The 13,900-nt window shown below is 48.0% G+C and overlaps 1 protein-coding gene across 3 annotated transcripts in view; it reads right to left on the bottom strand.

Moving 5' to 3' along the window:
• The window catches only part of acsl6 (acyl-CoA synthetase long chain family member 6), a 62,960-nt gene that overhangs the window by 19,000 nt on the left and 30,060 nt on the right, over nucleotides 1-13,900 (bottom strand). For all 3 annotated transcript variants that reach the window (XM_056244808.1, XM_056244809.1, XM_056244810.1), the window contains 5 exons: nucleotides 8,430-8,494; nucleotides 8,244-8,345; nucleotides 7,820-7,919; nucleotides 4,691-4,869; nucleotides 2,179-2,211 (listed from right to left, as the gene is read on the bottom strand). In XM_056244808.1, the coding sequence (XP_056100783.1) occupies nucleotides 2,179-2,211; nucleotides 4,691-4,869; nucleotides 7,820-7,919; nucleotides 8,244-8,345; nucleotides 8,430-8,494 (479 nt within the window). The remainder of the gene's footprint in view (nucleotides 1-2,178; nucleotides 2,212-4,690; nucleotides 4,870-7,819; nucleotides 7,920-8,243; nucleotides 8,346-8,429; nucleotides 8,495-13,900) is intronic.

The following is a 13,900-nucleotide window of genomic DNA, read 5'->3' as shown; positions in this document are numbered from 1 at the left end:
TGAAGACACTGGAGACATTTTTGACAAGCCCAGGTCAGGCAGACCCCGCAAGACAACTGCTCGAGAGGACCGTTTGTTGGCTCGAAAATCCAAGGCCAGCCCATTTTCCACTGCAGCAGAGCTCCACGAGACCTGGTCACCTGAAGTCCCTGTGTCAACCAGAACAGTTTGTCGGATTCTGTCTCGAAATGGCCTCCATGGTCGAATCAGTGCCCAGAAGCCAGCACTAAACAAAAGACAATTGAAAAACCGTGTGGCATTTGCCAAGGCCCACAGCCTGCTAAAAGGATGGACGCTGGAAAAGTGGAAGAAGGTGGATTTTTCAGATGAATCTTCTGTTGAATTACACCACAGTCGCCGCAAATATTGCAGGAGACCTACTGGAGCCCGCATGGATTCGAGATTCACCCAGAAAACAGTGAAGTTTGGTGGTGGAAAAATCATGGTCTGGGGTTACATCCAGTATGGGGGTGTGCGAGAGATCTGCAGGGTGGAAGGCAACATCAATAGTCTAAAATACCAAGAAATCTTAGCTACCTCTTATATTCCCAACCATAAAAGAGGCCAAACTCTGCAGCAGGATGGTGCTCCATCACATACTTCCATCTCCACATCAAAGTTCCTCAAGGCGAAGAAGATCAAGATGCTCCAGGATTGGCCAGCCCAGTCACCAGACATGAACATCATTGAGCATATGTGGGGTAGGATGAAAGAGGAAGCATGGAAGACGAAACCAAAGAATATTGATGAACTCTGGGAGGCATGCAAGACTGCTTTCTTTGCTATTCCTGATGACTTCATCAATAAATTGTATGAATCCTTGCCAAACCGCATGGATGCAGTCCTTCAAGCTCATGGAAGTCATACAAGATATTAAATTTGGATCTCACAGCACCACTACTTAATTTGCTGACATATTTTTGTATTTGCAGGAAATTTGTTCAATTTCTGTATAGGCGACAAAACTTTTGTCTTGCCAAAATTGGACCTTTCTGTCTTGTTTAAATGATAAATCTTTTTTCAGTGAAACTAATTTATTTCAGTGCATTTAACATCATTTGGGAGGGTTTTAGCTTTTCATATGAGCTATTTCTAACACCAATTGATTAATTAAAAGTCAGGTTAATAGCAGGTGTTTCTACAAAATAGATAAGCGACAATACTTTTGTCAGGCACTGTATATAACATTTGTAGGATGTTTGTAGAACAAATCTTATAACAAATTATGACAACTTTAACCAATAGATCTGTTCCAGTTTGGATTATTAGGCTGTTTTCAGACTGCTGGCAAATCAGATTTCTTCTCAAATCAGATCTTTTCTGGCAGACTGTCCGCAAATAAGATTTGTGTTTCCAGACATAAGTAACTTATCTGCATGGGTAGCTTTGGTAAGAACGCAGGCGTACACACGTATGTAACGAGGCTTTCCGAACGGATGCAGGACAAACAGGGCTGCATCATCTCGCTCTTCAGATAGGCGCCCTGTCGAGTCCAGGTTTGCCGTTATCGTTGTGTGTCGCATTAAGAGTGAGAAAAGACCATTTGAAATCATGAAAATTTGATCAGCCAGAGCGCCCGGACTGAGATGCATCTGTAAAAATCTGAATGGAATTGCATTTCAAATCACCTGCTAATGTGGTTTGTATCAAATTTCATGTTTTTTTGTTTGTTTTTTTTTGCTCTCCAGACTTTCAAAAACCCATCTGAGTTTTTCTGGCAGTCTGAACATGCCTTAATGTGAACTCCTTATTTTCATGTGATTCCATTCCGTTTCCTGTGTTCGTATCAGCAGTTGGTTGTCAAGGAGACTAATTATGTTGCGCACCTGTTTCTTGTTGAGTTGTGTATTTAAGCCCTTCGGTCGGTTCAGTCTCTGATCAGTGTTGTCTTTACGCTGTGTTCAGTTTTTGTGGTTCTTCCTCTCTGGATTATCCTGTTTTTTTATTATGTTTAATAAAGTGTTAAAGCTACAGTCATTTTTTCATCAACTTACACTGTAAAAAGTGCTAACCTGCAATTGTTACCATTAAGAGCTATGTCTACCTGGTTTAATTGATGGTATAAAGTAATGTATTCAGGTTGATTCTGTTTTTGACTTTAGTTCAGGGAGATGTGAAGCAAGAGTGATCAGTTTATTCATCCAAACACTGGCAGAGAAGTGATAGTTCCTCACTCACCACTGGTTTCCTGTAGTGATCTCGACCCAGAGCCTGGAAACAACAACAACAAGACTTTATCCAACATCATTTTGTGCTATTCTACAAGCAACAGCATCAATACAGTTTGCCCACATTGTTCATGTTCTTCATCTCCACACACTGACAGGAAACATGCGTCCTCCGTGGTTGGTTGTTTAATGAACATAGGTCGGTCACGGCTGGTTTGAATGTGGTTGTTTGCAGCTAATGTAAAGAGTCTGTGCTGCAAGCTGAAGCCTGTCTCGATGAAACCGCTTTCTGGAATGCTTTCTTCCTCTGACAGATTGTCCTGATATACTACCAAGGAAGTCTGCAGTGCTAAAAACAACCCTCAAATATGAACCATGGCCATGTCCCTCTGTTGAACTCGATGCCTTATGGGACAACCAACAAACAATGTTGGAGGAAGTTACTGTTAAAAGTAATGCGTTACAATATTGCGTTACTCCCTAAAAAGTAACTAATAACGTTACTTAGTTACTTTTTATGAAAAGTAATGTGTTTGTGTTACTTTTTCTCGCTTGCTTTTTTTTAAAATAACAACAACAACAACAACAACAACAAAAAAAGTTCTATTTTTGTCAAATGTAAAGGCCCTTTCACAGCAGGAGAGGTGGAGTGAATAAGCCTCAGGCTGAAGGGAGCGCAGATTCACTCCTGTACAGTAGAGAGCGCCGCTCAAACAAACTGCTGCTGCTGTTCTGGACCACAGAAGAAGAACGTTCAACACTCTTAAGGCTGCTTTATACTTCTGCGTCGGACCTACGCCGGAGCCTCTACACTGTAGGCTACGCGTTGGTCTTCACTTATATTTCTGCGTCGTTGTCCGCGTTGAGGCGCAATTACACATGCAGAGGGAGCATGTGAAACCCGAGGGAGGGGTTTCAGCCGACCAATCACAGCGCTTGCGTCCGCTAAGGATTGGTGCGTTGTTTAATTTTTGGAGAGCTGCAGTCAGGGTACGCCGAAGGGTACGCGTGCTACACGAAGCCTACGACGTAGCTACGGAGGGAATTCGACGCAGAAGTATAAATTGGGCTTTACTTCAGCAATAAACACGACTGAAAATGAAGCACAAATGTTACGTTTAACCTAATTTTTGCTTATTGGTGTGGTTGAATTGGATCATTAGAGGTCAGCAGCAAAGACATTAAATACATAAGTATATTTGTGTTATTTAACATATTTAATAATTGCAGGTTTGCGTAATATTCTGAGTTTGCATTTCACTGTTTTCATTCATTTTGAGGAATACAGAACGCAAACATCTCTGCACTTACTCCCGGTTTTACTCAGCATAGGGACAGGAGAGCTGTCAGTCAATACTTGGATTACTTGTTTGAAAAAGTAACTTTTTGTTGTAAATTTAAATTTACTTTACTGGTTACTTGAAAAAAGTTATCTGAATACATAACTTGCGTTACTTGTAATGCGTTACTACCCCCAACACTGCCAACAGATATATTTCATACCAGTTACTAAAAGAAATATGATGAAACGGAATGAGGACTCAACCTTCAAAATGACTGCCATAAAACGATCATAACAGTAGTCAGTGAAAGTTGCAGTCATTTCTTGACATGTGTCTGGCCTCTCTATGGTGCGTTCATGAAGGAATCGCTCAATCGTTCATGGACGACTGCATCGGTCCTCATTCACTTCCATCATATGGGAAAAAGCAGACAGGATATTCTTCAAATATTCAGAATCTTAATTTTGGTCGAACAATCCCTTTGCCAATAAATCACTCTAAACCAGTGGGTCTCAATCCTTTTGGCTACGACTGTAAAGGATAATATTTTGAAGAAATGTTTGTTACTTCTGCTATTATGACAAAGCTGTTAAATTTCTTTTTTATTTATTTATAGAAACAAGGAGTGGCAATATATTAAAATAATTAAATTAAATAATGATAATGGTCTTCATGGTTTACATTACCAATGAATTTATATGACTTTTCTAGTTGTAATTATTTTAACTCACAAATAGCAATTTCTACACAAAAATATTATTTATGTTTGTAAATGTTATTTACACTTTTAAAATGCCCTCGTTTAGCATATCCGGGTTGTCCAAGAGAAGGTGGTTCTGAAATATTAATGGTAGTTAAATGCTATTTAAATAAGAAATATCCCTGATAGCACACGTACATCACGGAGACGTCTATTTGATGTGCGTGTTTACATCTGGAAGACGTATTATTTAGAGTGTTTTCTCATCTGCAATACATCTATAGGACATTTCCTGTTAGATGTCAAATAGACGTTTAGAAGATGTCTTTAAGATGTAATGATTTAGAATGTATGTTAAACTGACATCATAAAGATGTCTATCAGATGTTGGTAAACAGCAGATGCTTTCCAGATGAAGTGATCTTTAACAGACATCTTGCAGACGTACGTGTGCTATCTGGGATGATTGTGATGGTGACTTGTGGTTGAGAAGCACTGGTTTAAACTGAAAGGTAAAAGCGTGATGAAGTCCTTCTCACCTCCACATCTTTCAGCGCCTGGATGTGAACGCCACACTTCTGTCCTTCTTCCACCAGCTGAGCTTCAAACGCATCCATGAGGATGATCATCTTCAGACCGGGCGTCTCTCTTCTCTGGACATTTCCCAGAAGCACTGTGGCTTTCTCTGGTTTATCACAGATTACTGTGGCGATTTCAGCTGGAAAACAAAAACTTCACGGTTAAAGACGGAAAGAGCCCTTTTAAAAATAAAGGTTCTTCATTGGCATTGAAGCTTTTGTCACGGATGGTTGCTGGCAGACAGATGAGGAAGACATAATATCCAATACGAAGGTTTATTAACAACAGATCCAACAGAAAGGCAAATGGATAGCAACACACACACTAAACATAGACAACACCGGACACTGAACTCAAACAGAACTGAACATATATACAGGTGTTAATGATGGTGACTGATGAGTGCGCAGCGGAATGTAATTAGTGTCCGTGACAACAAGTGAGTGACGAAGGCAGGTGATGACAAAACATAACGAGTCCAAACTAATGAGAATGTGACAGAACGCCCCCTCCCCGTAGATGCGTCCTCGCGCCGTAAAGAGAAGATGAAGAGGATGAGGGGCTGGCGGAGGGGTGGCACAGACAGGAAGATGAAGAGGATGAGGGGCTGGCAGAGGGGTGGCACAGACAGGCAGATGAAGATGATGAGGGGCTGGCGGAGGGGTGGCACAGACAGGCAGATGAAGATGATGAGGGGCTGGCAGAGGGGTGGCACAGACAGGCAGATGAAGAGGATGAGGGGCTGGCGGAGGGGTGGCACAGACAGGCAGATGAAGAGGATGAGGGGCTGGCGGAGGGGTGGCACAGACAGGCAGATGAAGAGGATGAGGGGCTGGCGGAGGGGTGGCACAGACAGGCAGATGAAGAGGATGAGGGGCTGGCAGAGGGGTGGCACAGACAGGCAGATGAAGAGGATGAGGGGCTGGCGGAGGGGTGGCACAGACAGGCAGATGAAGAGGATGAGGGGCTGGCGGAGGGGTGGCACAGACAGGCAGATGAAGAGGATGAGGGGCTGGCAGAGGGGTGGCACAGACAGGAAGATGAAGATGATGAGGGGCTGGCGGAGGGGTGGCACAGACAGGCAGATGAAGATGATGAGGGGCTGGCGGAGGGGTGGCACAGACAGGCAGATGAAGAGGATGAGGGGCTGGCGGAGGGGTGGCACAGACAGGCAGATGAAGAGGATGAGGGGCTGGCGGAGGGGTGGCACAGACAGGCAGATGAAGAGGATGAGGGGCTGGCGGAGGGGTGGCACAGACAGGCAGATGAAGAAGATGAGGGGCTGGCGAAGGGGTGGCACAGACAGGCAGATGAAGAGGATGAGGGGCTGGCGAAGGGGTGGCACAGACAGGAAGATGAAGATGATGAGGGGCTGGCGAAGGGGTGGCACAGACAGGCAGATGAAGAGGATGAGGGGCTGGCAGAGGGGTGGCACAGACAGGCAGATGAAGAGGATGAGGGGCTGGCGGAGGGGTGGCACAGACAGGCAGATGAAGAAGATGAGGGGCTGGCGAAGGGGTGGCACAGACAGGCAGATGAAGAGGATGAGGGGCTGGCGAAGGGGTGGCACAGACAGGCAGATGAAGAGGATGAGGGGCTGGCGGAGGGGTGGCACAGACAGGCAGATGAAGAAGATGAGGGGCTGGCAGAGGGGTGGCACAGACAGGCAGATGAAGAGGATGAGGGGCTGGCGGAGGGGTGGCACAGACAGGCAGATGAAGAAGATGAGGGGCTGGCGGAGGGGTGGCACAGACAGGCAGATGAAGAGGATGAGGGGCTGGCAGAGGGGTGGCACAGACAGGAAGATGAAGAGGATGAGGGGCTGGCGGAGGGGTGGCACAGACAGGCAGATGAAGAGGATGAGGGGCTGGCAGAGGGGTGGCACAGACAGGCAGATGAAGAGGATGAGGGGCTGGCGGAGGGGTGGCACAGACAGGCAGATGAAGAAGATGAGGGGCTGGCGAAGGGGTGGCACAGACAGGCAGATGAAGAGGATGAGGGGCTGGCGAAGGGGTGGCACAGACAGGCAGATGAAGAGGATGAGGGGCTGGCGGAGGGGTGGCACAGACAGGCAGATGAAGAAGATGAGGGGCTGGCAGAGGGGTGGCACAGACAGGCAGATGAAGAGGATGAGGGGCTGGCGGAGGGGTGGCACAGACAGGCAGATGAAGAAGATGAGGGGCTGGCGGAGGGGTGGCACAGACAGGCAGATGAAGAGGATGAGGGGCTGGCAGAGGGGTGGCACAGACAGGAAGATGAAGAGGATGAGGGGCTGGCGGAGGGGTGGCACAGACAGGAAGATGAAGAGGATGAGGAGATGGCGAAGGGGTGGCACAGACAGGCAGATGAAGAGGATGAGGGGCTGGCGGAGGGGTGGCACAGACAGGAAGATGAAGATGATGAGGGGCTGGCGAAGGGGTGGCACAGACAGGCAGATGAAGAGGATGAGGGGCTGGCGGAGGGGTGGCACAGACAGGCAGATGAAGAGGATGAGGGGCTGGCGGAGGGGTGGCACAGACAGGCAGATGAAGAGGATGAGGGGCTGGCAGAGGGGTGGCACAGACAGGCAGATGAAGATGATGAGGGGCTGGCGAAGGGGTGGCACAGACAGGCAGATGAAGAGGATGAGGGGCTGGCGGAGGGGTGGCACAGACAGGAAGATGAAGAGGATGAGGAGATGGCGAAGGGGTGGCACAGACAGGCAGATGAAGAGGATGAGGGGCTGGCGGAGGGGTGGCACAGACAGGAAGATGAAGATGATGAGGGGCTGGCGAAGGGGTGGCACAGACAGGCAGATGAAGAGGATGAGGGGCTGGCGGAGGGGTGGCACAGACAGGCAGATGAAGAGGATGAGGGGCTGGCGGAGGGGTGGCACAGACAGGCAGATGAAGAGGATGAGGGGCTGGCAGAGGGGTGGCACAGACAGGAAGATGAAGAGGATGAGGGGCTGGCGGAGGGGTGGCACAGACAGGAAGATGAAGAGGATGAGGAGATGGCGAAGGGGTGGCACAGACAGGCAGATGAAGATGATGAGGGGCTGGCGAAGGGGTGGCACAGACAGGCAGATGAAGAGGATGAGTGAAGCTGACCCGTGTTGATGATGTAGCGGATGGCGTCGGGTCCGAGTGTGTCGTAAAGCGGCACCACCACCATAGAGTACGAGTAGCACGCCAGCTCAGAGATGATCCACTGAAAGACAAGAAGAAGCGCTTCATGAGTCTCCTGCTATTAAATAAGTAATTCACTTTAAAATGAAAATTAGCCCATGATTTACTCTCCCTCAAGCCATCCTATGTGTGTATGACATTCTTCTTTCAGACAAACACAATCAGAGTAATATTAATAAATGTCCTGAGCATTTTTTTGAGCTCTGATTGTATTCGTCTGAAAGAAGAAAGTCATATACACCTAGGATGGCTCGACGGAGAGTAAATCTAAGTAAGCTAATTTTCATTTTAAAGTGAACTACTCCTTTAACTGGCTTCAGCAGGATGGTGTTTTGGGGTGTTTTACCTCAGGCCTGTTCTGTGCGAATACCCCGATGAACTGAGCCGTATTGGGCTGACATCCCTGAGACAACAGACCCGAGCCCAAGTCTTCTGCCCTGCGGAACACCTGCGACACACACACACACACACACACAGGTCAGATCGCATCAGACCAGCGCTTACCCACACCACACAACACTCCTACACTCACTTCTTTATAGGACAGCCATTTGTAGGGTTGATTGGGGAGTCTGGAGCCTAAAAACGGTCCATCACCTGCTCAGAACATCAGAAGTGAGAGAGAGAACAACATCAGATCAGATCATCTCAAACACGACGCTCACAACATCAGCTAACCATGATCCATACCTCTAAAGCATTATTCATCTTAGTTCATGTTAATCTCAACATTTAGTAATACATGATCAAAAGTTGCATCTATTAATATTGTTTAATGGACCTGAGCAAACATGAACTAACAATAAACAGTTGTATTTTTATTAACTAACGCTAACAAAGCTTAATAAATACTGTCAGAAATGCTCATTGTTAATTAATGCATTAACTATAATAAAGTGTTACCCATACGACCCTTTATTCTCTGTTCAACAGTGGTTTCTATATACAGGTCTGGAAGAAAAAAAAAGACCACTGCAAAATTATCAGTTTCTCTCGTTTTACTATCTAGAGGTATGTGTTTGGGTAAAATTAACATTTTTGTTTTATTCAATAAATTACTGACAACATTTCTCCCAAATTCCAAATAAAATAATTTAGAGCACTTATTTGCAGAAAACGACAACTGGTCAAAATAACAAAAAAGATGCAGTCAGACCTCGAATAATGGAAAGAAAATAAGTTCATGTTCATTTTTAAACAACACAATACTAATGTTTTAACTTAGGAAGAGTTCAGAAATCAATATTTGGTGGAATAACCCTGATTTTCAATCACAGCTTTCATGTGTCTCGGCATGCTCTCCACCAGTCCTTCACCGTGATGTTGGGTGACTTTATGCCACTCCTGCTGCAAAAATTAAAGCAGCTCGGCTTTGTTTGATGGCTTGTGACCATTCATCTTCCTCTTGATTACATCCTAGAGGTCTTCAGTGAGTTCAGGTCTGGAGGTTGATCACATCCCAGAGGTCTTCAGTGGGGTTCAGGTCTGGAGGTCGATCACATCCCAGAGGTCTTCAGTGGGTTCAGGTCTGGAGGTCGATCACATCCCAGAGGTCTTCAGTGGGTTCAGGTCTGGAGGTTGATCACATCCCAGAGGTCTTCAGTGGGTTCAGGTCTGGAGGTTGATCACATCCCAGAGGTCTTCAGTGGGTTCAGGTCTGAAGATTGATCACATCCTAGAGGTCTTCAGTGGGTTCAGGTCTGGAGGTTGATCACATCCCAGAGGTCTTCAGTGGGTTCAGGTCTGGAGGTTGATCACATCCCAGAGGTCTTCAGTGGGTTCAGGTCTGAAGATTGATCACATCCTAGAGGTCTACAGTGAGTTCAGGTCTGGAGGTTGATCACATCCCAGAGGTCTTCAGTGGGTTCAGGTCTGGAGGTTGATCACATCCCAGAGGTCTTCAGTGGGTTCAGGTCTGGAGGTTGATCACATCCCAGAGGTCTTCAGTGGGTTCAGGTCTGAAGATTGATCACATCCTAGAGGTCTTCAGTGGGTTCAGGTCTGGAGGTTGATCACATCCCAGAGGTCTTCAGTGGGTTCAGGTCTGGAGGTTGATCACATCCCAGAGGTCTTCAGTGGGTTCAGGTCTGGAGGTTGATCACATCCCAGAGGTCTTCAGTGGGTTCAGGTCTGGAGATTGATCACATCCTAGAGGTCTTCAGTGGGTTCAGGTCTGGAGGTTGATCACATCCTAGAGGTCTTCAGTGGGTTCAGGTCTGGAGGTTGATCACATCCCAGAGGTCTTCAGTGGGTTCAGGTCTGGAGGTCGATCACATCCCAGAGGTCTTCAGTGGGTTCAGGTCTGAAGATTGATCACATCCTAGAGGTCTTCAGTGGGTTCAGGTCTGGAGGTTGATCACATCCCAGAGGTCTTCAGTGGGTTCAGGTCTGGAGGTTGATCACATCCCAGAGGTCTTCAGTGGGTTCAGGTCTGGAGGTTGATCACATCCCAGAGGTCTTCAGTGGGTTCAGGTCTGGAGATTGATCACATCCTAGAGGTCTTCAGTGGGTTCAGGTCTGGAGGTTGATCACATCCTAGAGGTCTTCAGTGGGTTCAGGTCTGGAGGTTGATCACATCCCAGAGGTCTTCAGTGGGGTTCAGGTCTGGAGGTCGATCACATCCCAGAGGTCTTCAGTGGGTTCAGGTCTGGAGGTTGATCACATCCCAGAGGTCTTCAGTGGGTTCAGGTCTGGAGGTTGATCACATCCCAGAGGTCTTCAGTGGGTTCAGGTCTGGAGATTGATCACATCCTAGAGGTCTACAGTGAGTTCAGGTCTGGAGGTTGATCACATCCCAGAGGTCTTCAGTGGGTTCAGGTCTGGAGGTTGATCACATCCCAGAGGTCTTCAGTGGGTTCAGGTCTGGAGGTTGATCACATCCCAGAGGTCTTCAGTGGGTTCAGGTCTGGAGGTTGATCACATCCCAGAGGTCTTCAGTGGGTTCAGGTCTGAAGATTGATCACATCCTAGAGGTCTTCAGTGGGTTCAGGTCTGGAGGTTGATCACATCCCAGAGGTCTTCAGTGGGTTCAGGTCTGGAGATTGATCACATCCTAGAGCTCTTCAGTAGGTTCAGGTCTGGAGGTTGATCACATCCTAGAGGTCTTCAGTGGGTTCAGGTCTGGAGGTTGATCACATCCCAGAGGTCTTCAGTGGGGTTCAGGTCTGGAGGTCGATCACATCCCAGAGGTCTTCATTGGGTTCAGGTCTGGAGGTTGATCACATCCCAGAGGTCTTCAGTGGGTTCAGGTCTGGAGGTTGATCACATCCCAGAGGTCTTCAGTGGGTTCAGGTCTGGAGATTGATCACATCCTAGAGGTCTACAGTGAGTTCAGGTCTGGAGGTTGATCACATCCCAGAGGTCTTCAGTGGGTTCAGGTCTGGAGGTTGATCACATCCCAGAGGTCTTCAGTGGGTTCAGGTCTGGAGGTTGATCACATCCCAGAGGTCTTCAGTGGGTTCAGGTCTGAAGATTGATCACATCCTAGAGGTCTTCAGTGGGTTCAGGTCTGGAGGTTGATCACATCCCAGAGGTCTTCAGTGGGTTCAGGTCTGGAGGTTGATCACATCCCAGAGGTCTTCAGTGGGTTCAGGTCTGGAGGTTGATCACATCCCAGAGGTCTTCAGTGGGTTCAGGTCTGGAGATTGATCACATCCTAGAGGTCTTCAGTGGGTTCAGGTCTGGAGGTTGATCACATCCTAGAGGTCTTCAGTGGGTTCAGGTCTGGAGGTTGATCACATCCCAGAGGTCTTCAGTAGGTTCATGTCTGGAGGTCGATCACATCGCAGAGGTCTTCAGTGGGTTCAGGTCTGGAGGTCGATCACATCGCAGAGGTCTTCAGTGGGGTTCAGGTCTGGAGGTTGATCACATCCCAGAGGTCTTCAGTGGGTTCAGGTCTGGAGGTCGATCACATCCCAGAGGTCTTCAGTGGGTTCAGGTCTGGAGGTCGATCACATCGCAGAGGTCTTCAGTGGGTTCAGGTCTGGAGGTTGATCACATCCCAGAGGTCTTCAGTAGGTTCATGTCTGGAGGTCGATCACATCGCAGAGGTCTTCAGTGGGTTCAGGTCTGGAGGTCGATCACATCGCAGAGGTCTTCAGTGGGGTTCAGGTCTGGAGGTTGATCACATCCCAGAGGTCTTCAGTGGGGTTCAGGTCTGGAGGTTGATCACATCCCAGAGGTCTTCAGTGGGTTCAGGTCTGGAGGTCGATCACATCCCAGAGGTCTTCAGTGGGTTCAGGTCTGGAGGTCGATCACATCCCAGAGGTCTTCAGTGGGTTCAGGTCTGGAGGTCTATCACATCCCAGAGGTCTTCAGTGGGTTCAGGTCTAGAGGTTGATCACATCCCAGAGGTCTTCAGTGGGTTCAGGTCTGGAGGTCTATCACATCCCAGAGGTCTTCAGTGGGTTCAGGTCTGGGGGTTGATCAATTCCCAGAGGTCTTCAGTGGGTTCAGGTCTGGAGGTTGATCACATCCCAGAGGTCTTCAGTGGGTTCAGGTCTGGAGGTCGATCACATCGCAGAGGTCTTCAGTGGGGTTCAGGTCTGGAGATTGATCACATCCCAGAGGTCTTCAGTGGGGTTCAGGTCTGGAGATTGATCACATCCCAGAGGTCTTCAGTGGGTTCAGGTCTAGAGGTTGATCACATCCCAGAGGTCTTCAGTGGGGTTCAGGTCTGGAGATTGATCACATCCCAGAGGTCTTCAGTGGGTTCAGGTCTAGAGGTTGATCACATCCCAGAGGTCTTCAGTGAGTTCAGGTCTGGAGGTTGATCACATCCTAGAGGTCTTCAGTGGGTTCAGGTCTGGAGGTTGATCACATCCCAGAGGTCTTTAGTGGGTTCAGGTCTAGAGGTTGATCACATCCCAGAGGTCTTCAGTGGGTTCAGGTCTGGAGGTTGATCACATCCCAGAGGTCTTCAGTGGGTTCAGGTCTGGAGGTCGATCACATCCCAGAGGTCTTCAGTGGGTTCAGGTCTGGAGGTCGATCACATCCCAGAGGTCTTCAGTAGGTTCATGTCTGGAGGTCGATCACATCCCAGAGGTCTTCAGTGGGTTCAGGTCTGGAGGTTGATCACATCACAGAGGTCTTCAGTGGGTTCAGGTCTGGAGGTTGATCACATCCCAGAGGTCTTCAGTGGGGTTCAGGTCTGGAGGTTGGGCTGGCCATGACAGGGTCTTGATCTGGTGGTCTTTTCTTCCAGGACAACCTTGTACGTGGTTCATGCGTCCTTCACAAAGACAAATCTGCCCGGTTGCAGCCTCGCTAAAGCACCCCCAGATCATCACCGATCCTCCACCAACGTTCACAGTGTGTGCGAGACACTGTGGCTTGTAGGCCTCTGCAGGTCTCCGCCTAACCATTAGACTACCAGGTGTTGGACAAAGCTGAAAACTGGACTCACAGAGAAGATGACCGTACTCCAATGATCTACAGTCCTTATGGTCTTTTGCAAACCTCAGCCTGGCTCTTCTTGCTTCTCAGTGATGAAGGGCTTTTCTCCAGCTTTGCACGACTGCAGCCCTAGGAGCCTCGACCCGTCCTCGCCATGCTCTTCACCCCAGCTGCCATCTGCTATTCTGTTTGTACGTCACTTGATGTCATCCTACGTTGTTGAGTGACATTCGAATGAGTTGGCGGTCATCCCGGTCGGTGGAGAGTCGGTTTCGCCCTCTGCCGGTCTGTAGCTGTGCTGTCCCCAATGTCTGCTGCTTGACCTTGTTCTTATGAACCGCCGTCTTTGAAATTTTAAGGATGGAAGCGACCCGACTCTCACTGTATCCCTCTGTCAGTAAATCCAGAATTGAACCCTTCTTTTCCTCACTCAAAACTTTCCTTTTCAACTCTTTTGGCATGGTCAATAGTTATTTTTCGATTCCAATTACTTTTGAGGTGCTTCTAGCACTGTTTCTGCCATTCAGCTGGTCCTATTGCGAGAGGAGAGTGCTGAACACAGCAGTGGTTTTTATACTTTTCCTCATTAAATAAGATTTGGTTCAGTAG

The sequence above is a fragment of the Rhinichthys klamathensis genome, unplaced genomic scaffold (assembly GCF_029890125.1).
Source record: "Rhinichthys klamathensis goyatoka isolate OS25496 unplaced genomic scaffold, OSU_Roscu_1.1 h1tg001110l_1, whole genome shotgun sequence".
NCBI lineage: Eukaryota > Metazoa > Chordata > Actinopteri > Cypriniformes > Leuciscidae > Rhinichthys > Rhinichthys klamathensis.
The sequence above is the reverse complement of the archived record's forward strand: the minus strand, read 5'-3'. Positions and strand labels throughout refer to the sequence as shown.